We start from the raw sequence: 25,627 nt of genomic DNA, 5'->3' as shown, positions 1-25,627 counted from the left end.
GATTCCACTTCATTGGTGTGTGTGTGTGTGTGTGTGTGTGTGTGTGTGTGTCATGGGTGTGTAGTGGGTGTGTAGCAGGTAGAGTTACAGGGATTAAGGCCACAACGGATAGACAGACAAGAAGCCAGTGTTATCTGTGTACACTGCTAGACACTGCTAGAAAGAAGAGTGCACAGAATAACGGTGGTAGACGAGTAAAGAGAGGGAATGAGAGAAAGTAAAAGTAGGGAAATGGTTAAAGAAACAGAAAACAAAGGCCAATTCTTTTTTTGAGCATTAAGATTTTTGTTTCTTCAACACTTGGGTAGAAGTTTTTTTGGTTAAATTGATCTTAAGTGCATGCTGGATCTATTTACAACTGTGTTTTATGTGTTTTTGCCCCACTTTATTACAATTCGGCTGCCCGGGGTGCAACGTCAGGAAGACTGTAAATGTGGTCCTGGAGACACACACGAGACTCAACAGTCCTTTAAATCACAATCTGTTTAAACATGATGTTTACTGTGTAAAGAGAGAGGAACCAGGAACCCCGGAGCCGACACTCAGCACGATCCTCTTCGCAAAAATACCAGCACCAGCAGACACTGTGGTAGCCTTTAACAACACAACCATTATCTGTACTTGTGCAGTCCAAACTGATTAAATCAGCTGAGTGCCCTTTTTAACACACACCTCTAATTAGGGCACACAAGTGTATTGACAGTCAGACACGACACGTTGGTCTTCTCACGCTCATAAACATACACACTCATTCAACTGGTGAGCAATTTAACAGTAATTTAGCCTTAAATGAAGGTGTGAAAGTGAAAGTTTGGTAGATGTACATGTTTTACACTTTGATTTCTGGAGAAAACTTTCTTCATCATCTGTATTTCACTTCTTAGGAGCTACATAAATCCAAACAATCAGAGATGAGTTTCAGATTTGGAATAAAGTAACACTCTTTTCCGCATTGTACCTAGTTGTGCGTTAAAATCTGCACTTTCCGGCATCATATCTGTGACACACTGACAAAAAGTACAAGAATATGTCCCCCATTTAATGCAGACCTTTGTTTACTGGGAATTTGCTAAATTAATTCTAAATAAAATCTCAAATAAAATGAATAGAAATTGCTCTATGTGACTGCCAGAGTACCAGCGGGAAGTTTCGGGTTTGGTCTATTTTGTTAAAATTTGAAAGCTTGATAATAAAATATAACAAAATAACATACTGAAAGACTTATCTGATGCATAAGTATTTCCAAATGTACAGTTTTTAGGTATTATTCAGATATAAAATACAGTATTTACTACAGTATGTGCTAAGCGTGACAACTCAAACTCAAGTCTGTTGACAAAGACCACAGTGTTGTACTTGCATACATACAAAAAAATAAAAAAAATCAGCAACATGTGTATACAAATGAATATATTTACATATATTGACATAGAATGTACTGTCATACATGTGCTGTCTAATTAATTGATGATTAATTACAATTAATTGTGATCTTCTCAAGATGTGTCTGTTAGTGTTACCTACTTCCACCCAGTGAGTGTGGAAAAAGAGAAAAATGAGAGAACGAGAGGAAAACCCATTATCCAGGTCCACAGGGTCACGAGGTGAGGAACACGCCACAGGCTACATTCCCGTACCGGCAAGATCACCCTGTACCCACCGAGATGGGACGCCCCTGTTACCATGGTAACCTAAATGTCAGGGGACCACAGAGAGGATGGAGGAGTGGGGGGGGGACCAAAGTTGGGAAGTCACACAAGAGCTCAGGTACTGCACGTCTTCCCTCCCTCCCTGAGGATTAAGAGCGTACACACTTACAATATCATAACAGAAGTCATTACGGTTACATAACATGCTGGAATTATTTATTGGTGAACAACAGCCGGGCACAGTGACCGTGTACAGCATCCAAAAGCTGTTGTTGTCACAGTAAGGTTGCCTGTACAGACCAAAATAGTATCTGGTAATCTGTGCTCTCACTGCAGACGCTGCACCAAAGTTTGTTCATAAAATGTTTGTCAAGAAATTCAGTAACTCTAAACCGTCTAACCTGTAATCTCACTAAAACCATAAATTATTTTTTATACTGTTTAAATGTGTGAGTTTTAGAGGTGTTGGTAGGCACATCTTTGAACTTTGGACATAGTCAGTCTCATTACTTCCACCTGCCTCTGCTCTTTATGCTAAGCTAGGCTAACTGCATCTTGACTCCAGCTCTGAACTTAACAGTCAAATATTTCCTCTGTGTTTTGCACAGCATTATCTCTGTGATCTAATCTAATATATTTGTTTGTATTAACTCCATATTTCATGCTTCATTATGCTATTATTTGGATTGCTTTAAATTGAAGATGCATCTATTATGTTGTGTCCACCTCCTATATGCAAAGTTAAGTGTTGTATCTGTAAGTGTCAGTTTCATAGTCTTGAATTTGATCCTGCCTTTAAGAATTGATGCAAGGTCATTTCCACAACTACAGATAACATTAAGGGCTAATTACCATTAGCTGGCTAACTCGGTTATCCTTAGCTTGCTGGCTAAAAACCAAAAGTGCCTGCACGTTTAATTCAATACAGTACTCTACTTTTATACAGCCATGTTCAGTGTAATAACATCACTTACTTGAATAACAAAACTAGCTTTAGTTCTGTTTGAAAATACATGACATGGCTTTGGAGGCAATGCTGGTATAAATCAATGAACAGTCATCCTCTGGGGCTGGCCTGGTTCCCCTTCCCTCCCTCTCTCTAGAGTCATTAAGACACCATAGGGACAACACAGATATTTATAGCCTGAGACTTGGAGACTGGGGAATATTCCCATCAAGGAACACTGTGTCTGTTTACACTGCACGCCCATGTGCACCCAAAGATACTGTAACTGACGTTTAAAGTCTCTTTTAGATTAAGAAAATAATGATTTTTATTTTTTTTACTTTTATTTTCAGTTTTAATTCAGGGAGATTCTAGCAGATCACAGATCATATTTACTGAATTCATTCATACGACCTAAAGATATGCAGCTTTTACCAGGTTGGCAATGCTGCAAATTTGAGTTGCAATTTGTTTGAACTTGAGGTTGCACTATCTGTCTCATTGCGCTCATGATACATTCATGGACAGAGAGGGTATTGTAACTGTAGCTAATGATGTGTTGACAAACTGCTGTTAATGAACGCACATCTCTGTCAGTCTAGTTAAGGATCTGTCAAGGATTGTTTCTTTGAATACTCACCCTATATATAGATATTGTAGCACAATTAAAACTGTAATCCTCCTGAATCCGTTTGCAGTGTTAACACTCTGGTGATGCATTACAATCAGTTGTAATGTTGTCACGATGCCACTAATGACGAGATTAGCGCCAGCTGCTAAAACTCACACAGGAAAGACGTGACTTCACAAGGCAGGGGGCAGATATCGAAAACAGTGGGAGAGACGCATTAAGACCAGCTGAGGTCATGTTTTTCCATTATTCTAAAATTAGAACAAAGAATTAAAAAATTTTAAAAAATGAAGGAATGACACATGAAAACCCAAAAGGAGCAAAAGGGTGTTTATTTTTTAGGGTTATTATAAAACTGACTGTATGTTTTCATAGACTCCATCCATTCATTCTCAAAACTGCTTATCCTGTGAGAAAGTTTCAGTTCATCCACTGATCTGAATGGAAAACATATTCAACTGTCAAATTATATGACACACTAAACAGCTTTTTGGTACGGCAGCGTGTTGCTGCCACACTGACAGTTTTGTTTTGCTCAGTTTCTTGTCATAATGAGAAACTTTTCTCATTTTAACATGCTGCTTTTCACATTATAACAATGTTTTCATGTTATTATGACATATTTTCTCATATAACTATATTCAAAAATGTTCTGTTTCTTGTAAATCACAACATATCACTTTATCTTTTTATATTACAAAACTGAGCAAATCTTTTTTTTGTCATGCTTGCAGCAATATATTGATGTATTCTGGCAATTTTCTAGCGCAGTAAAATGAAAAATCGAGGTACAGATGTCTCCTGTCACAGCTATGACTCATTTTTGGCCTTCTGAGGAAAAATAATCAGGCAGCAGCAGTAAACACACAACAGATGCTAAACAATAACATTTGTGACCCCGAGGTCAATACATCCTCAACTCATGACCCAACTCCTCATCCTGACGTCGGCTCACTACAACATGAAAAAATAGTCGCATGAACGGGAAAATACATGCTAACAAATGCACTTGTGCACTTTATATACTTGGTTGAAACACAGATTAGAGGATGTATGTTCCAAATATAGTAGCTCATCACATTTACACTGCAAGAATATCACCATCCACTTACAGTGTTATGTTAAAAAGCACACCAAATTTACAAAACACAATTAAAACATGCTTACTTCCAACTTGTACAAAGACACAGAGGAATACTGTGAGTAAAGGCGAGAGGTGTGAAACCAGAGAGGAAGATGTGCACATCCTCAATGATCCACAAAATACAGTCAAAATATTTTCTAATATTTTGTTTCTAGTGACTCCCTGTAAATCCTGACAGTCAGGGGAAGTCTGTAATAAGAGAGGCAGCTGCAACATGACCTGACCAACATAACAACTAGACCAAGCTGGATAAAAGAGAGGGAAAAAAGTGATGGAAGACAAGAGGGGGAGAGAGGTGGAAGATGAAGAGGCTAATAGCTGAAGGTAGAGGAAGGACGAGAGGAGGAGGAGGAGGAGGAGGAGGCACAGTAAAGGAGGGTGACCTGAAGCCATGAAGCTCCAGGGAGGGGAGGGGAACGAAAGCTGGGAGGGTGAAGTGAATCGGTCAACTCGTTCCCAGAGCAGCTTCCCAGCAAATCACAGCATGACTCCAGACAGCACTTAAGACGATATTAAAGACACACGCCGTCACACATGCACAAGCAGAAAAAAAGCATATATATATATATATACTTACAATGCATAGTTTGTGTACATTTTCCAGATATGCACACAGACAGAAACACAAAACAAAACGTGTCACTGACTCGCTCATTCACAACGCTCTATAAAAGATACAGGTCAGTAATGTCTCAGCACTGGTGAGACATTACTGACCTGAAAACATACTGCCTACAGACAAAGAAACTCATGAACTGTTCTTTTCTAAATGGACACTCTGCTATTGAACTGGTTAACAGTCTGCTTATCATCCATGAAAACATGAGTTAAGTAGCACTAAAACACAAAGTACATAAGCTGACGCTGGTGGGGATGTCATTAGTTTTGCAAGTAATTGGTCATAAACCAAAGCACTGGACAAATAAAAAATGATGACTGGTGATGGTGCTAGATGAAACACTTAAGGATCACCAAAGTTATAACAATTCATCATGAAGGGGGGCATGAATATCTGTACAAAATTTCATGGAAATCCATCCAATAGTTGTTGAGATATTTCAATCTGGACCAAAGTATTGAGCCGACTGACAGACATTACCATCTGCCAGCGTGGTGAATAAAAACACATCATTTCTTCTTCGCTGTATGGTTTCGCTTCAATGTCTTACGACTGAACTCCTCATCCTCTATTCCACCACCAGACTCCTCCGATCTGCTCACCAATCACTGCTCCCGATTAAAATCCAGGGATGATCGAGCATTTTCCATTGTTGGCGCTAAATTGTGGAATAGTTTGCCACTCATTATTAGATCTTCCCTCTCCATTGATATTTTTAAAACCAGTCCTTAAAGGGGACGTATTACGCACACGTCCAGGTCTATATTTATAATCTGTGGCTCAACTGGAATATCTTTGCTTGATTTATAGTTAAAAAGCTCCTTATTTATCTTATACTGGCCCTTAATGCAGCCCCTCAGGCCGTTTTAGCTCCTGTCTACTGATGAGTCCAATCTGTTATGATTGACTCCGGACGGCTCGGGAGGCTACATAAACAGACAGTAGTAGTAGGATTTCACTTCTTTTTCCTGTTCTTTACACAAAATGGAAACTTCTTAAATACATCCATACATGTTAGATCCGAAATATGAGAGTGGACAACGTGAACATCCCCTGGTACAACCTCAGCAACAAAGACTACCGAACGGACGGCCGTTTGTGGGCACGCGTCAACAATCTGACGTCACCACGAGGAGGAAGTAGAGGTAACACTGGAAATGAAGTGTTCAGGGCAGGCTGAAGCCCTGGACTTTTGACTCAAATGTAAAATTTTTACATACACTCTCCTCAGATTTTGGACCTTTGATCATGTTTCACAGACATGTGACATCATAACAATATAAAAATAATAATAATGTCCCCTTCAAGACTCATCTCTTTTCTTCAGCCTTTTAATATTCATCATGAAGATACGACTTGGTCACACTCTTTTTATTATTTATTTGTTCTCTGTGCAATACTGTGTTTACGTGTTTTTATGATTTTATCCAAATCTGATTTTTTTCTTTTATTCCACACTTTTATTATTTCTTTAATCAACAGTTTAAGTGCTCTATAAATAAAACAACTTGACTATTTAGTGCACCACAGACCTGAACAGGCAACTCTAAAGTGTCTCAAGTGAAGCTAAATGGTTTGTTACACTGGAAAAAAGATAAACGCTGATATTTTACTATGATGGGGTGTTTTTGTAGAGCTTTAAAGTACCAATTGAGAGAAACTTAATTTGCTACCACACATTTCACCAGTTCAACAACATCAACATATTGTGCCATATTCAGGCTCAAACAGCTGGTACATCACCTGAAATTGATTACACAAGACCGTTATTTAATTTCAACATTATGTAACACTGTTGCATCTATACTTAATATACACGGTTATATATTCCCCTACTGGATTAATTTCAGATGCTTGGGGATCAGGATCATAATGCCAGGCAACCTATCTAAAGCTCTGTAATCAAACATGGTTCAAGAGTTTACGGCTCATTGTCCGCTAATGTGAGGCTACAGAAGCTGGTGGCTGGAAATCCGGTGGTCACAGTAAACGGCCTAGACAGGAACGTCGCTGGACCGAGGCCTAATTGGGTGTGATCATACAGTGGCTCCAGTGGCTGCTGAGAGAGTTAAGAGGAGTTAGTGGTAACCACAACTCAGACACAGCTCCCAAATATTTCCAGCTCTGCACAACAGGTGTCGAGATCTGAAACGGGCGAACGCTTGTTAGTTAGCTATCATGTCACATTCCAACTTCCTTTCCAGGCAGGTCGGAAAACACCAACGATAAACAGAGCAGTGTTGGGAAAGGGCTGCTGATACGGGAAGACAATTTCTAATTCTGGTTATGTAACAAGAATTCAGATGAGCAGATACATTACAGCCACTACAGTCAGACTCGTGAGCATTTTGCATTGAGGAGTCTGCAACTGTAATTATAAATAAAACAATAAAATACAATGCAACAACAAAGAATTTTATGTTTTATAGACCCACAGTCCTTAAATCCCCCCCCCCATTTTTTTTTTTTTTTAACTGTGATTACAATTATTATGATTATGAATCGCCAGCAACTAGTAATCAGTGAGCAGGTGCAAAATTTGCTGCAGGACACTTCCAAAAACACTAAACACGCTGGCCAGGTTGTCTTGAAGATAAAACACTGTCCTTAAACCAAATTAAATTTTCAGCCCAGACCTGTTTTACATGCAATAATGTGATGTTCCCTTCCGGTACAAAATGTCCCAATCTGGTAATTACGGAGGCCCAACATCAAGGAGCCAGTAAAAGTTGGGCACAGCATGGTGTGTTTCTCACCTGCACTGCACCAACAAAAGGCCTCGGACCTGTTACACAACTTGCTGTACTCACTGCAGGGTATTCCTCATTAACTCACCCCCTTCACACACATACACATGCAGGGGTCCTGCACAGAGAAAGTGGCATCTGCATGAACCTGTTACACAATATGAGTCTGCAAATATCCCCGCATATACTGAAAAATACTACTGTATCATCATATGTTATCAAAGGTGTTTGTTCAGTGCTAATGGAGGAGTCGCTCCCAGCCGGGGGAAAGATTATAGCTTTAATAGCCAAAGAAGTTGTCATGGTTACAGGGACTGCTGTACTGATTGAAAGTTACATGGAAAATTGAACTACGCTGCTAAAGGCTGCAGTGAGTTTACAGCATCTTGTCAGCGTTGAGTGGTTCTTTGTTTCAACAGGACATCTTGGTCCCCGTATTATTGAGTAACTTCACACTAAATCCACTTTTTTATAGGTGAGTAAGTCGTCACTTTATTATACTATCAATCGATCCTGGTCCCTGTCTGTAGTGTTTACTGCAAAAGAAACCTTTGTCCAGAAAAAAATCAAGCAATGCTGCCGTGTAGACCAAAAAGGAAAATCTAAAAAAAAGAAAGAAAGGCTATCCAAACTACAAAGCAACGTCATACATTACACTGTACAGTCATACACTGCTACTAGTAAGCTAGTAGTTTAAAGTGTTGATCTGTGTGTTTCATATTGTGTTTCAGGACAAGTTTACATCCCCTGTTCTGTCACTCTCCCTTTTGCCTCTACTATAAGTGCTGAAGCCTTGCTAAGTTAAGCTGATTACTTTTCATGGCCTCCCTCCCTGCTATTTCTGACCTCTTGGTACCGTACAAGCCGGTACATAGTTTGAGATCCTCGGGAAGAGGTCTTTTATCTGTTCCAGAGGCCTGGCTGAAAACTAAAGGGGACAGAGGGTTTTCAGTCAGGGCCCGCCTGAGGAAATAAGGCTGTCTGAGTCAGTGACTTCTTTTAAATCTCCTTTTAAAATATACTTTTATAGCCTTTAATGATTTTACTTGAGTTTTTATTTTGTTTCTTTTAAAGGGGAGTATATACTGTTATGATGTTGGAGATCTACGGTAAACATGGTTCCAAAACTTGAGGTGAACACAAGTAGAAAAGTCAAAAGCCAGGGATTCAACCTGCTCTGTATGCTTCGTTTGTGCCATTTTTTCCTACCTTGCTGACAAGCTGATGTTGGCTCATCACACATCGCCCATAAATGGCCATCAGTTCTGTAGCCTTTGTTGCTAAGGTTGCTCTATGTGTTGTTTGTGTTCTCCGCTCTCATATTTCAGATTGGATTGGGGCTCGAACATGAACAGATGTATCTGAGAAGTTGACATTTCAAATAAATAATAGGAAAAAGCAGTGAAATCCAACTACTAGATTACTACTAGAACTAAAGTTTTGAAAGTATGGAAGTTCTTAATAGTTTGAAAAGTGAAAAATAAGCCAAAATGAATCCGTCCACTGAACATTTTGTCATCCAAGAGGCTTAATCAGCTGTACTGCTTGGTACAAAGTGACACCAAGCTTGCCACTCTGTGTGTGGCAAGCTGATTATATCAACATGGAATGATCCTCAGACTTAAATCCATTTGATTTTATCTGCCTTTCTCGGGTTCTTCTAAAGCTCTTTGCGCCAGTCTTGTCTGTTATAACTCCCCTGTGAACAGACTTTATTGCAGCTGCAGGACTATGTTCCAGCCAGCATTTCTCCTCTAATAGACGGTACTATGAAAGTGCCATATGAAGCTTCGGTATCTAAACACACTTCCTATTTCCCTGTTAGGAAGGATCTGTTGAATCACACCTACCTGGGATACTTTTGCAATGATGAACCCTCAGATTGGAGCAATACCACACAAGCAGCTATTAATAAACTATATAGAGGGCAACCAATATGATTGGACTTGCACCAGGAAGTTGATATGATATGACCAATGACTCTTATTTCTAAATATATCACCAGGATTTACCGTTCAGTGTCCTCATCTTTCGATTTAATCTGACCCCCCCCCCCCCCCCCCCCCACATTTCTGCAACAAAATCCTTAATATACTTGAGAAGTGAAGTTCAATGCTTCTCTTAACCAGATATGAAAAAAAGAAGCTAATCCACATGGAGCCCGTATGTTTCAGTCGTGTCTTCTGGCACTTGTCACTGTAGTTAGCAATAAATTTCTACCACTGCTTAATCAGCTGAACCGAAGCCGTCAATGCTATAAATGACGTGGGACTATTTTTACATCATGCATGGTTCTTTTAAGAGTGTGTGTGTGAGTTTATGTGTTGGAGAGTGGGGTCCAAATTTGTGAGAGTGATGAGGTAATCATCAAATAAAATCTACACTTATTTATTTTATCAGTATATTAAGTGAAAAAACAATTAATTATCTAAAATAGTTGCCGATTAATTGTGCAGCTCTAATGTGGTGTCTTTCCTTCGTTCACTACTTGCTTACTTTTGGAGGCTTTTTGCCTTTAGTCTGGTCTTTGACAATTGAAACACATCATCACTTGGATTGAGGTTGGGTGACTGACTTGGCCAGTCGAGAACATTTATAGTTTGACACCAAAAAAATCCTTGGTTGTTTTATCTGTGTGTTACAGTCACTGTCCTGGCTACACTTTCCTAAAATCAGGGGACTAATTATAAAAAAACAAACTATGAGATCACCCAACATGGATATAAACATCCCCAAACAACCTCGGTGCTGAAATCCATCACTGTAAACATCACGGTTTCATTTTAAATCTCATGTTGGATTAAAGCCCCAAAAACACATAACTGTCCAACTACTTTGTGGCGGCACTGTAGCACAAGATCTCAATACGACCAAAGTATAAACTCCTCAAGAATGTTCCGTTAAACAACGTTATCACATCTTTTGGGTATAATTATAACAATGGTTACATCATCTCTCCAGTCAGAGATCCTGGAGCGAAACCTTTTTACCAACATTATGCACAGATTGCAGTAGATTTATAGGACAAACTTCCTATCACAACTTGGTATTTTGTTTAAACCTGCCTGTCCCAGATAACATTTTGACCCATCAGTGTTGGGCTGTTAAAAAAAATAAATGTTTTAAATAATCAGTTTTTTGAAACACAGGACACAATATTCCAGCTGAATATCAATTATTTATTTCAGAATCACAGCAATCAATAACACCATTGCAACTCTTTAGTGTTAGAAAATGAATAAATAAAATAAGTAAACGGAAAATCTCAACAACTTAGGGTCATATCGTGTTTCAGCAAAATTAACACAGAACTTTTCCCTGATGAAGACGTGTGGAAGCCAAATCACTTTTACATTAAAAGGTTCTATTTGTAAGAATCAGAAATTCCTTCTCATTAGTGACACCAGCGGCCAATCAGCATCCTGTTGCTCGCACTCCATCAGCGCGAGCAAGCAGCAGCGTAAGACTATTAATCGCACCCACCCAACCCGTTATGAGAGCCAATCCACAAAATATGCCTTAATCAACCACATGAACCCAACCCACAAACCAGCAACTTTGTTTACTGAACACTGGTAGGCTCAGCGAGCTGTGGCTGGGGAGCAACATGCTGCAGTTTTGTTGTGACATGTGTGGTGGCCGATGGATGCAGCTAGTCGTTTCAACCCCCCAAAAAACAAAGGTAATGAGGCCAGAAGTGGTGATAGCTGACATAATTTGGCAGTTAGCCACCAGCCAACCTGGTGGGTGACAGAGTTGGAGAGCTAATATCTGCAGGGTGTATCTAAGTTAGCACTGTTTTTGTTGTGGTGGGTGCCGGTCATTTGTTGACGTTAGTGAGAGAGGCAAGGCACTCGGGAGCGTTCAAAAACATCACATCCTTTGGATTTTTGCAGAAAAACTGGTCCGAGTCCTTCTCATAGAAATCAGTTCACAAGCTGCTGGCAACCAAGGAAGTCGGGAAAGGTCTCATTTTTTAAGTTATGTTACAATTTGTTCACTCATTGGCAATAAAAAACGATTAATACATGTAAATTGCTTCACAATTCTTACATATAGAACCTTTAAATCTACAAGAAGCTCAATTGAATCAATCTTGAATGTGTAACTACATAATATACCAAGATTACTTTACTTTTAGTGTCATTGGCAACTGTTTACAACAACTGGTTACCCTGCTGTGTTTTTAATTTTATCATCTTTATTTCAGATTATTACAATTCAAGTTTTCTCCATTTCTTCATTTATCAAAGAAAGTTACTGGTGAAAGTTTTAGAACTGGTGTTCATGTTGAAACAACCCACTGTGATGTCAGTGACATCAATGCATGAACACAACACAGGACCGTTTGGTAATTAATGCAAAATTATATGCAAACAAGATGTAAAGGAAAAGTTCAGGCTTCCAACAATCCTGATTTGATATTAACCACTTAATATAAAGATACCTTCAGTCTTTTCAAATAAAACAAAAACAAAATCTGTTTTACAATTGTTGAACATGGTTTACTTTACACATTTATGCAACAGAAATTATTCACTCACAAAACTATTAGTAAATGTTGATGGGTGTGCAAGTAATTTACCTCTGTTAGTTGTTGCTGACACAGTACTGTTTCCCTGTCTTTCAAAATAAGTTTCATTTTCAGTGCATTTTACTAATAACTTGAAAATGCAACCATGTTGACTTGTGTTTTTTACAACACAAACTAAAAACTTACAGTATTCATCTGATATTTCAAAAAACAGTTGTGTAAATGTACCTTTGATGTTTTACCACAAAAAAAAACTAAACAAAAAAACCTGCCTATTTAAAGGACATGTCAGAAAAACCTTTCTCAACATGACAATTAAGTAATTTCAGCCCTGATGGAGCTGTAATGGTGTAAGAGGCCACTTTACTTGTTTCTTCACTTTTTATGTTCTCGCCGGAAAGCTCCACAAGACAAACCAGGCTGGAGATCATTTAAATTTTAGGGTGTTTGACAAACAGGCACATCTGTCTTACTTGCTGTACAGTGAGTCCTCAGCACATTTCACTGTGTGTCATTAAGACACTACACCATGATCTGTGAATATTGATATGCAAACATTGTCTTTTCAAACCACAAGACTAACATCCTGCCTAAAACGATCGAAATTTGGGTCAAAACAAAAGTTTGCATGTCTGATACTTCCACCTAGGAGCTTTTAGTGATGGCAGCTGGACCAGTGTGGGCGGAAGCATCTTACCCAGCAGCACCTCTTTGCTGGTTGATGAGCGAAGTCGGTGCTTTTTCCCCATCCAGGACTCTGTAGCTAGTTTGGGATTCAAACATTTTATTCACAACCAACATACATGAATCCTGAGATTTTAGGTAAAAACATGCAAACTGAAGACTTTTTCAGATTATGGTCTTAAATGAGCATGAGCAACATTACTATCTGTGCTGAATAATTAAATATAGGCAATGTGGCATACAGAGCTGACATTTTATCACGCCTTAAAGCGCTCATTATCACCCATTCTTCTGCTTAGCTCCTCTGAAAACACTGAAATCTGATAATCACCAATGGTCACAAGTGTGCTGTTATTATGGTTCAGTTATGCAACAGGTAATTTTGGGCAGAGCTGCAAACCTCTCTGTTAAAATGAGAAGAAGCTCAAACTCCCACCATGGCTTATAACTCTTGTTTAAACTCACCAAGCAAGACGATATAATTCACATGCTAGGCTCCAACGTTTGTCAAAATCTCTCCAACACTCATTGGACTTCAGTCAACCGTTAGATCTAGCAGTATCTGTATCACAGATGTTCCTCAGTTTTAAATACCTCTGAGGGGAGTTTATGGTTGCTTGGCTGTGAAGCGCAGCTTGGACCCCGGCCTGTAGCCCTCCGGCTCTGGGTAGATATTTCTGAAGGTCAGGTTGATGCGTGGACCTCGGTCATGGTACTCTTTAGCAACTTGATGCTTATGGGACAGAGACAAGAGATAAAAGAGGTATTTCACAGTTACATGTCAAATATTTACATGTTGGTCTTTTACCCAGAAAGATGTACATGAGGTGAGCAGGTAGCGGCTTCAGTGCAACACACATCTGCAGCATCATGTAGCGTCATTTCACATCATAGCACACACCAAAGGCGCCATACAGACAGAAGAAGTACTCAAGGTGCAGTAGCCCGACCCAACAAATTACATTCATATACAACTACATTGTTTTCCCAATGATTGTGCGTTAGCAAATGTAAGAGCTGCCTGGATTATGTTCACAGGTAACATGTTTTTGAAATGAATGAAATGCGGCTTAACTGTTATTAGGGTTATGGTTGGGGTTAGCTAGGGTTAGTTATGATTCAAGTCACCATAGACTTTTTCCAGTATTTAACCAAGACCACAATCTTTCCCTAACCTTAACCAAGTGCTGCCAGTGCCTAAAGATAACTATAAAAAAGTTGAATATTGCTGTAGTACTAGCGGATATTGTACTACAAGATCAGATATTTTGGTGGAAAAAAAAAACAACTAGGTATGTTGTCTCTGAACATTTCACTCATACATTCAATAATAAAATAACAACACTTTCTCATTATGTTGAGAGAAAATGTAATTCGGCTAGCATTACATTTCTAGCAAAACAAATTTGGTGTTGCAATTTAGTTGCATATGAACGTAATAACGTAATAATAATTGTGTAGCCAGTGTAAAACTCATCACTTGTCTTGCTCTGGAGTAGTTCTGCAGGACAAGTGGTGATTATCTGAGACATTGGCTGTTTTATGGGGATCCAAACTGTGATTGGCTGCAGAATGACATCTCAAATGACAAGCTTTTCTTACCCAAAAACACCCTAAACAAGGGTGACATGAGACAAGCGCAGCTTCGTGTCAGTAAATCTAACTGGATTTTGGTTCTACAGTCATCAAATTAACATTTTTTTTATCAAAGGATTAGCATGTGACACGGCTACAGGCTGTCAATCAATCTTGTGAATCTGATATTGTAAACACATCTTAATGACTATATTTACCAGTTACAAGAGTTCAATTAAAGATTAAAAAAAATCTAATATATAGATTTTGCTGTTGTTATCAGCCACTGAAGACACACTGATGCAGACATGCAACTAAGATGAGAAATCAGACAAATATGTGACCACAAAAAAAGAAGATTAATATTGTCACGAGTTTCCTAAAGACAAGGGTATTTTTGTTTTGCAGCTGACCTCTGCACTCTGTACACAGGACATCCAGACGATGTCACAACATACAAAAAAGACCATTTTCTAACTATTTGACATGTGGGTTAAATGTCATGTTTTATCATCCTTTACAAAAACAGCACAAAAATGTTTTCTGGAAGAGCACAGACAGTTTTTTTTTTTTCCACATCGTGTTCACCTCAAGTATGTCTTAACCTCTGCACACGAGACTGTCTTGTTTTCCATTTGTGCATCTTGTGCCCTCAAACACACAAACACACACACACAGACTCTGCTCCTTCGCCTTCATCTCAAAAGGAGGTGATACAACAGTGTCAAAAGAAAGAGTCTGGAACAGGCTGAAATAACCCTGTATCCTTTTTCAAACAAATGAAGCACTTTAGCAGGATTGACAGGTTTAGTTAAATATTTAGCGCTCACTTCTAAACCTCTCTGCCCGAGCCAGGAGGTTTTGTTAAGCAGACTTTGACTGCAGTGACAGAGAGAGAATTAATGGATGGTGTGATCCTCTTTTCCTGGCAAGATATTTAAAGGAGAGATGAAACCTTTGTTGAGATACTCAGGGAGGCGTCACCATAAAACACCTGTGACCTTCTCCTTTTTTCCTTTTAGGCTCAACCCTCTTTCACTGTCTAGTTCTCCCTCTCTTTATTCCACCCTTCCCCTTTGTTTTTCCCCTCACTCCTTACTTTTTTTTTTTAACCAGCTAGACTATTTAAACACAAGATGTTATAGCAGTTGATATAATCTAAAACATAAAAACTCCTGATTTTTTTTGTATTAGAATTGCTCTAAAAAATGACCACAAGCCAAAGTGACTACCTGTGTGTCAACCTGACCGAGAGTTAAAACATTTTCTGCTCTGCTGTGATTTCTATTATTGCCTGTTGCCTCTGTTCAGAAAACCAAGAAAATAAAATTAAAGGTGAAAACAGCAGAGGTGTACCAGTCATTATGCAATGCTATGATCATAATCATGATCAATATGTAACTGTAATAATAATGGAGTTCCACAAGGCTCCACTCTCGGACCACTGTTATTTTTAAATTTTATTAATACCACTTCTTTTTGTGTACCAATATTATTATAATATTACATTTTGTCACACTATCATGTATCAGTGAATCAAATAAATGGTCTATCTAAAATTAACACTTAATAAGCTACAGTTGAATATCAAAAAAATGGAAGAATAAATAAAACAAATTCATCGCTAAAGTAATAACTGATGGTTATACAACTTCCCAGGTGCAGGTACAAGTACATTCCTTTGTGTCATAACTGATGAAATGTTGAACGGAAAACACCAAATTCAGACATTCAGACATTTGACATTTGAATCTGTTTGTTAAACAATCTCGGAAAACTGTTTAAAAGTCTTATTTATGTGGTAGAGCTTGGAAATCATTATTTCCTGTCTCTCTTCACAGAGTTTTTTTGTGAGCTGCCACATTAATCTTTCAAATCTTTCCAAACCAGTATTTCCTTTTTTCTGAAGATAAATACAATATATGAAGTTTGGTCTAATTTTTTAATGTAAACAGGAGGTAAATATTCCTACTTTTTTTTTTTTTTTTACTGAAAATGTGCTACCACATTTATCAATATTTTTTTGCTTTCTTATTCTCCTTTTTTTATTTTACATGTAGCTAATTCTTTTCCTTCAGGTTTATTTAATTTTGTTTTGTACTGTTTGTTCTATTACTTGTTCTTCATTGATTTCCTGTAATATGTTTCATTATATTTTATATACAGTATATTGTTAAAGTTAATTAAAAAATAATTAAAAAAAAGATACATACAATATTCATTTCCAACATTCACATACATGTAATTTGATCCTTAAAATGTATGTGCTTGTATTGTCCTCAGTTCCCTCAAATGCTTGTAAAATGCAAAAGACAATGATCTGTAAACTCCTCTCGATGCCAATTTTCAATGTGGTTAAGACGAGTTTAGTAACAAATATATATATATCACTGCATAAGATTTGACATACTTCAGGGGTAAACCCTCTACAACAAGGGTGCTGAGCTGTCCTGCCCCCCTTATCCCACTCTGCTCATTATCCTCCTTTTATCCTCAGTCACATACCATTCTCAAACTGGAACATACGTACTTAGTCCCATTGATTTTCAGCTTGACTTTTGTTTATTTGATTTTTGTGCTCAATGGTGAGGACCAACTGTGTTTCTGCCTCCTGCACATCTGTTTCTGATCTGTCTTTCCTGTGCAAACAGGTAAAAAAAATAAAAATAAAACCTAAATGGCTTGACCCATTTTAGTGAGAAGTGAAACTTTTATCCATCGACTCTCTCACAGCCTGAAAACATTTTGTCATCACAAAATTCAATTAATTGTAATATATTCACTGTCGAGTGTGATCCTATTCTTTTTAACAGGAACCAGCTACGCACTCACACTCTCTATCACACACACAAAGACTTTCCGTCCTTTTTCATGCACTCATATGAACCCAGCTGCGGTCCCTGATTGTAAAACAAATGACTCTCATTATGCTGAAGCTCTGCTCTTCTCTCTGGGCCACTCCATCCATCCTCGCCGCCTGCCCGTCACAAGTGGAACCAGAGTGCCTCGAACGCAGGTCTATCCTCTCGTGTGTGCTCAGTTGCACTCACACACACACATACACACACACACACATAGACAAGAACAGGTGAGGTCAGGTGACGGCTGACCTCACCTGGCTGGATGAGGTTTTCAGGGCATGACTATTTACTGTAAATGTCCAGGGTTAAATGAGGTAAAGGTTACTGTTTTAATAACAGTTAAATAACAGGACAGATTAGAGCAAATCCTTATCTGGTAAGTCTCTCAAGCAAAGTGTGTTTTATAAAAGCACGCCTAAAACAACAGTTTTATTAATTGTTAACCAAAAAAACGTTAGTAACAGAGAGCAGAAAGATTTAAATAACTTAGCAAAGTGAATGAAAGGTTGGAAAGTAGGAAATGCCTGATGTTTGATATAATTTCCTGAGTTTAGCAGAATTTTGGCAGTGAATATGTCACAATGTTTAATACAACTAGACATCTAGTTGTTTTTGCAGAAAGAAATCCTGAGCTGCACAGGACAGTATGATGATGATTTATATGCAAGTGTGTTCGGTACAAACAGAAGAAGCCCTAACTAGTTAGCACAAGTAGTAACAGGCACATAAAAGACAAGGAGTTAGACATATTGATTTGCTCACGCTAATAGATTAACTGGTGGGACATATAGAGAAAAAACACAACAGCAATCAACACACAGCATCAAAGAAGCAGCAATAAAAAAAAAAGAAGCAAACTTTAATTTCTACCTGAGTCTGATGTTTTTATGAAGGACCATTTAGCCTGCACGGACCCTTGCATTTGATTGGTGGAGCCTACCTGCCAATCATCCTGTGTGGCTCCTTCCATCAGCAGTAGCATCCCGTGACTCAGAGGAACCCTAATCCGCTCCACATAGGTGTAGTCACCATTTTCCTCCTAATACATAAACACAAACAGAATACATTATGTAATCATGAGTTAACACACACACACACACACACACACACCAGGTGCAATATATCGTCAGAGGAGTTAACACACATATTAATGAGTGGCAAAACTAAGTTGAAGGCACATTCTGTTACTGTACTTACAAATCACTTCTAACTGCCCACACAACTCATCTACATCGACTAATGAATCCTGCCACCTAAGAAGTGTATACTCCAACACTTGAAATAACAGGCGACTATTAAACACAGACCTCTGAATACTCTGCCAAGTCTAAACACAATACCAGACTTAAGCCTTTCCCTGTGTGTCCAGGTTTTAACTCATTCACCTTGGCTGCTGTTCTGCATTCAACCACACTCACCCACCTGTTTTTTATTAAGATTTGCTGAGCGGTTCTGCTTTATTAAGTAGCGTGCAGAAGAAGCAGGAGATAGCCTCCTTGCCTGTGAGCCAAATCTGACTATCAAACTAAACTCAAGAAAAACAGCGAAAAAGGTCAGAAAGAGTGTGTGCAGGTTATAGAAGGCCAAGTTAAATACTTTTTGAGAACACTTTAATGAATAGTGGAAGCTGGATATGAGGCCAAAATGAGAGAGAAACAACAAAACGAGACTTTTTCTACATTAAATCTGCAAGCAAAGTTTCTGCAACTATAAAAAGCAATGTAAGACGATGATGCCAAGAGGTATAATATACTGAACAATTATGTTATATCTTGTCTGAATGTAAGAATGGACATACATTTGGGGCAAGGTAAATCACATCAGACTCAAATCTTTACGCTCTGCCCATCATCTCACCGGTGCAGGCTGCTTACGGAGGCTGAACACTCTGGTGTCGCCCAGACTGAGGGAGGCGATGGTGGGTTTGGCACCCAAGGAGGCTTCATCGTCGCTGTGCCAGCCGATGCTGTCGTGGCCGTCCCGATACAGGTTGCACAGCAGGGAGTTGAAGCTGCATCTGCTCATCTGTTCCACTGTTTCACGAAGGGTTAACAGCAACGGATGCCACTGGTGGGGGAAAAAAGAAGAAAAGAAAGAGAGTTAAGTAAATAATAAAGCAAGGGAACAGGTAATATAAGGGAAAAAACACTAAATGTGGAAGAAGGAAAGAAAAAATTGCAGAAATGCTGATGCATATTCTCTCTTAAATTAGTAATCATGGGGGAAAGACACAAAATAATGTAATGAAAAAAGTGTTTCAGCAAAAAATTAAGAAACAAATAAGGATGACAAAGACACTGGTGTAAAATAAATGCATGAAAGATGCTGCTTGAGTGAATAATGTGTATAATGTTTATATCTAACCTGAGTGTTAGCAGCCATGGTGGAGCGAGCATACGTATAGGGCAATTCTCCATACCAGCAGGTCAGCCTGGGCTCCTCGTATGCCTCTCCTGGACCAACACACACACACACACACACACAAACACACACACACACACACACACAAACATCTTTTAAACAAATGACACCATGGTCAGGGCATTTACAGCCTCTGTCTGTAACCAGGACTGTTAATGACTGCATGTGGTTCTCAAAATTAAATCCCATAAAAACCACACTTACAATCACCCAGAGAATGTGCTGCTTACGGCTCTGTATCGTTTCAAGATTTTCCATATTGGTGCCAACTGTTTCAATACTGATACTAGAATAACACTCTTTTAAAATACCTTAGTTTGGAGAATATAAGCAAACAACACACATACAGCAAACAAATTACTTAGTGGATTCATGTTAAATTAACATCTTTGCCTTGATAAACTATAGTAGTTTTTAATCACTGAGGTTAGAAAGGTTTTCTGATTTCAATATCTGAGGTAAACAAGAATCTGACCACACATTTGATGCCAACTTCCAATAACTGACACGTCAATACTTTGTGTTATGTCTTAATTTAGCGTGTTAGCATGCTAACATTTGCTGATGAGCAATAAACACAAAGTACAGCTGAGGTTGATGCAAATGTGATTATTTCTGCAAGTATTTAGTCAAACTTTTTGACCTGATGATGTTGCTTGATTAAAAGTTAGAAGACCACCAGAGTGATTACACTTCACCCTGAGGGGAAAATGAATAACTGTACAAAATATCCATCAAATAGTTGTTGAGATATTTCAGTCTGGGTCAAAGAGGTCACCCATCTGACGGACATCGTCATCCTTATAGCCACGCTGCTAGCATGGCTAAAAACTATTGACGTTCGACATCCAGCCCTTGTACTGATATCTCAAAATTAATGTAGAAATGTCTAATGATTGATTAATTAAATCAGACTGTTCTGGTGGTTCAGCTTGTTGCAGCCTATTAAAGTGGTGAAGTGATACACTGTAACTGGTCGTAGCCGGTTTTCATGGCGGGAAAGCGCTCAGACGCATCTCTATACTGCCTCAGTAATTGGGTCATGGCAATTTCAACTTCAAAAGAGAATAGATCCATTCTGTATTCACAGCTACCTCTGTTTTGCTGAATGACATCTATAAGTAGGGCAGACAGCTGATTCAGTTTAGTTCTACGTGTATTATTCTCCAGAATCGACACACACACACACACGGACAATGATCACCAGCTTTGTCGCTAAAATCTATTTCTAGCCGAAAGAAAAGTAAACATCTGAATCCAATTTCTTTCTGTCTGTTTGTCTCCCTGTCAGTCTGGATGTCTCTTTCTTTCCCTGTGAACAACTAGATCTCTTTTAAGAACCAATTCTCTGCCATTAGTGTATTTTGGCCGGCCCACTGGTACAAGAACACAGTGAAACCAAAACAAACTGCTCCAGCAGCCGTCACTTTTTATGGAATTGAATTATTCAGGGCCCCTGGAGCTAATATTTATAAATACGTGTGGTCATTTTTCAAACTTTAAAAGCCTTAGTCTTTCCATAAAAAGATGCTATCAGGGGGAAAATATTAACAAAACCTTAACCCATTCACAGGATCCAATTTAAAACCCTGAGCAATGGTAGGAAAAACTGAATCAACGTGTCTGAGAGGGTTACAAAACAAGACAGGACAAAGGACAGAGAAGGGGTTATCACCTGTTTTCCACTGCTTCCTTTTTTTAATCCAAATATCTGATGTACGTTGTTGATTAAGCCTGAGGACTGATGGACTGATGATTACATAACCTGCCACTGTAATCAATGTTTAGAAATCATCTTAACATTTGTCTTTATCATGCTGTTTGTCTGCTAAGGAGCTACCGCTGAATAACACACAAGATGGACGAGAGCCAGCTGAGAGAAAGGCTGACTTCTGGGGCAAAGACTGGCTGCAGTTTTGCCAACGGAGTGAGACGGTCATGGCTCATGTCGTTGATATTTTGTTTATTGCAAGTGTTGAAATTTTTCATGATTTACGGTACTTGGGTAAACGTGACAAAAAGCTGGTACATGTGCTTGTAACAGATGAAGACCCAACAAGTTTTGTATAATAGATTTAGAGGACTGTGAGGTATGTACTCCTTAACTGCTTTTTAATATACTCAAACATACAGAAAGTTCAACACTGTATTATAATGAAACTACAACAAACAGCTGCAGTGGGGAAGCCCTGTTCACCCTCCAGCTTACATCACAGGCTCACATTTCACCCCCTTCCATACTGCTTACTGTTAAGCCCCCGGTACCCACCCTGTCTGACGTTGGTCTTCTGGGACCAGGGAAGCTCTGCTAGCAGCTTACTGAACATCCAGTCAGCCTCTTCTGAGGGAAGAAACCCAGGCCGCAGCCGCAGTCTGGACAGATGAAAAGACAAAACACATAAAGTTACCAGAAAACTATGGCGGATATATACAGTATGTAGCTCATAAATTCAGTGTTTATACAGTCAAGAATGGCCGTACCCTGGTCAAAGAGTTTAAGGCGCCAACCGTGAACCACAGAATCCCTGGGATTGAGTCCAGCTGGGAACATTTTCCTGTCATCTCTACACTACTGACTCTCAAATAAAGGCATTCAATTACCCAAAAAGGGAATAAGGATAGTAAATACCATACCACATACCAGTGGCTCATTTGCAGAAAACTAACCTTTTCTGTTTTTTTTTTAATCCACCAAAGTGTTTGATTAAACTGGCAAAACAACCAGACAAAACTAGAATTTACCAGTATTCGGCAGACGGCCTGTTGTTAACGTCCTTTTAATGCTTAAATGTTGATCTAAGGTGAGTTAGGAATGAAAATATCATGCAGCCGAGACTCTAACGTACAGTCGTACAGAAAGTTTCACTACTTCAAAGATGAGCAAAAAAGCAACTCAGCTATTTGTTTGTTACCTTCCTTTTTCTCTTATTTCACTTCTTTTCATAGCACCTATTTCATACATGATCAGGTCTGAGGCAAAGAATCACACAAAATCAATCACAGAATATTAATTTTATGGCTTCTGACCTTTGGACTCTTCACTATTGGTTGTCTGGAGGTATTTTAGTCGTGATAAAAGCTTCATCTAAATGCCTAAAAAGTAAATGGAAACATATACTGAGTGCTTTTCACTTAAAGACCAGTTTTCCATATAGTATCTGCATATTACTACATTCAGTATCTATTAAAAACACGGCTCAGTCCCATATGTCCTGGTGGTTACCATCAGTGAGGTATGTGGCATCACTAGAAGCTATTTTAAGTGATGCTTGTGGGATGACTGCCATCTAGTGGATTTAAATCTCAAACACACACTCACCTAGCCCTCACACACTATTTTGGTACAGTCACACCACTGATCACTCTCCTCACTTCTATTTGATTTAATTGTCTTTCATCTGAGTGAGATTCCCGCTCTTTTTAAGATTGTACTCACCTGGACACTCCTGATGGTGCATGGCTGATCTCATAATCACCCGCCTGTCTGTACGAAGCAAAATGCTGTGTGTTAATCATCCTGTGAGCAGTGTTCAACTAAGTGACAAGCCATAAAAGACACAAACACGTTTCAAATATATGTTACATGAAATAAATCCTACAGAAACATACAGAATGAAGATAGAAATGTGTTACTTACTCTATAACCTTTTCTGGTGGAACAGCTCTAATTGGCTGTGATGAAGGGAATACAGATAAGAGAATTATTTAGCACTTCAACAAGCTGTAAAATTCAATTTTGACTTGTTTTTTTCAGACTACCTTGGTGGGCTGGTGAAACTCAAAAGTCTTAGATGTTTTCTGTGAACTACATCCCCAAGCAGCAGGAGCTGGGTTGGCACTTTTGGGTTGTTGGTTGTTTGGGACTGCAGCTGTTTAAAAAAACAAAAATAAAAAGCTGATTTCTACATATAATGCATGTTAATAGGACTCAGTAAAATATGGTCAGTAACGTTTATGTTTTTCAGCCAGACACAGGTGAATTTTTTATTTTAGCAATTAGGGCTATAAATATATTCTATACATAAGTCTGTCTTAAATCAACAGTCAGGAGCCCAAATGAACATTGAAATAGGTTTTTCTTACAGCGAGGGAAACCTCTCTCAGTGTTCATATGGACACCTGACTGTTGTTTTAAGACACTTGAAAAATTGTGAACCTACCCTTTAAATTGCCTGAGGGTCCTAGATGTTTTGGCAGTGGTTTGGCCCAGGAGCCCTGGACTCTGACACGTTGACGCTTATCCGACATCACATCACATCTTAATGGTGAAAAGGGAAAAGCAAGTTTTAATCAATGTAAAATTCTCCACAGTCCTTAAGAAATATACAGCAGCTGATAGTTTGTGCTTAGATTTTTCCTAGTAAACCCAGACACAATTGATATTTAAAAACCAAGGGCTCCCAGAGGGAAAATGGGACTATTTATCCTCTGTCACAACAGCCCACAAATGTCAATCTGCCCTTTTTAACTATATAATATAATTTATTAAAGGACTGCAGTGCAGAGGGAATTGGCATCCCAAATTAAGAGAATCATACAAATAACTGTACAATGTCCTGCTTTATTTTTTATAAATGTTAATTTCATGTGTGTTCTATGTGCCTTTAGTATGTTCTTGAAATGCTTTCTTTTTGTAATCCTTTGAAATGTTTAGTCTTGTCTGTTGTAAACATCTGATGAATGAATATTTAAAGTAGCTTTAAAGGATAGGTTCACAATTTTTCAACAGTCAGGTTCCAATTTGAGCACTGAAAGAGGTTTTCCTCACTGTAATCATTCCTCCTGTTCATACTGGCTATTAAAAGATCCCCTTCAAATGTGCTTTCAATGTAAGTGATGGGGGACAAAATGCATTTAAAAGTATATCTGAGGCTTATATGAGGCTTCAGCAGTCTGACTTACTCATATCAAGTGGATATCTGCCACATTTACAGTCTTTTTCGCATCAGATTCCCTCTTTGTGTTTCCTCGGACAGTGTTTCCCTGTTGAGCTGCGGTCGAAGTATAGTAACAAAAAGAGGGACTTTGGCACTAAAAAGACTGTAACGTTGAAAGATATCTACTTGATTTGACTCATTTGGACGGCTGAAGTTTCATATTATGTTCAGATAAACTTATGCATACATTTTTGCACAGAGGGAGGACTGTGGATTTTGTCCCCCATCACTTACATTGTTAGTGCGTTAGGGGATTTTCTAATGGTCAGTATGAACAGGAGGAATGATTACAGCAAGAAAAACCTGTTTCAGTGTTCATTTGGGCTCCTAACTGTTGTTTTAAGAAAGACTTGAAAAAATGTGAACTTGTCCTTTTTCAGGACAGATCCGTTCTAGGAGATAAAACACAAAGACACAAAATGAAATGAAAATGAATGAACTGCTAGCATTTGTACACTCTGGTCTTTTCATTTGTACACTCACCAAAAACATGTTGTTGACTTTTACTAGTAAAATGTTTGGTTTTCTTCTCTAAATGAATGGTTTAATCAGTATGGCACCGATTTCAGTGCCAGAGTGACAAACCTTTTAACAAATTCCTCATTACATTATTCATGTAATTTCTGAAGCTACTATTAGCTAACTTACTTCGTTCATGCAACGTAATCCGAAGCTAACCAACAGACTTTAAGTTATTTTAACACTTTGTAAATGTCAGAATTTAGAACAAATACCTGGTTGACTAATGCTGAAACAAGTGTTCAAATTACTTACCTATCTGGCTCATAAAACACAATAATACTGCTATTAGAAATCAAACAACTTCACATTAACCGGGACGCCTGCGGTTCGACAGCCATGGCTAGTGTGTCACAAAAA

General features: G+C 38.6%; 1 protein-coding gene across 1 annotated transcript; it reads right to left on the bottom strand.

The window, feature by feature from the left end:
- Positions 1-10,894: 10,894 nt before the first annotated feature.
- Positions 10,895-25,627, bottom strand: alkbh3 (alkB homolog 3, alpha-ketoglutarate dependent dioxygenase). The gene is made up of 11 exons (XM_042412837.1): positions 25,523-25,627; positions 23,972-24,069; positions 23,571-23,680; positions 23,449-23,483; positions 23,248-23,295; positions 22,081-22,184; positions 19,755-19,843; positions 19,248-19,457; positions 18,331-18,429; positions 13,549-13,687; positions 10,895-13,033 (listed from the first exon to the last, which is right to left on the bottom strand). The coding sequence occupies exons 2-10, from the start codon at positions 24,057-24,059 to the stop codon at positions 13,562-13,564; spliced, it is 909 nt and encodes a 302-aa protein (XP_042268771.1). The 5' UTR covers positions 24,060-24,069; positions 25,523-25,627; the 3' UTR covers positions 10,895-13,033; positions 13,549-13,561.

Source organism: Thunnus maccoyii, chromosome 5 (genome assembly GCF_910596095.1).
Source record: "Thunnus maccoyii chromosome 5, fThuMac1.1, whole genome shotgun sequence".
Taxonomy (NCBI): domain Eukaryota; kingdom Metazoa; phylum Chordata; class Actinopteri; order Scombriformes; family Scombridae; genus Thunnus; species Thunnus maccoyii.
This window is presented reverse-complemented; position numbering and strand designations above follow the sequence as displayed.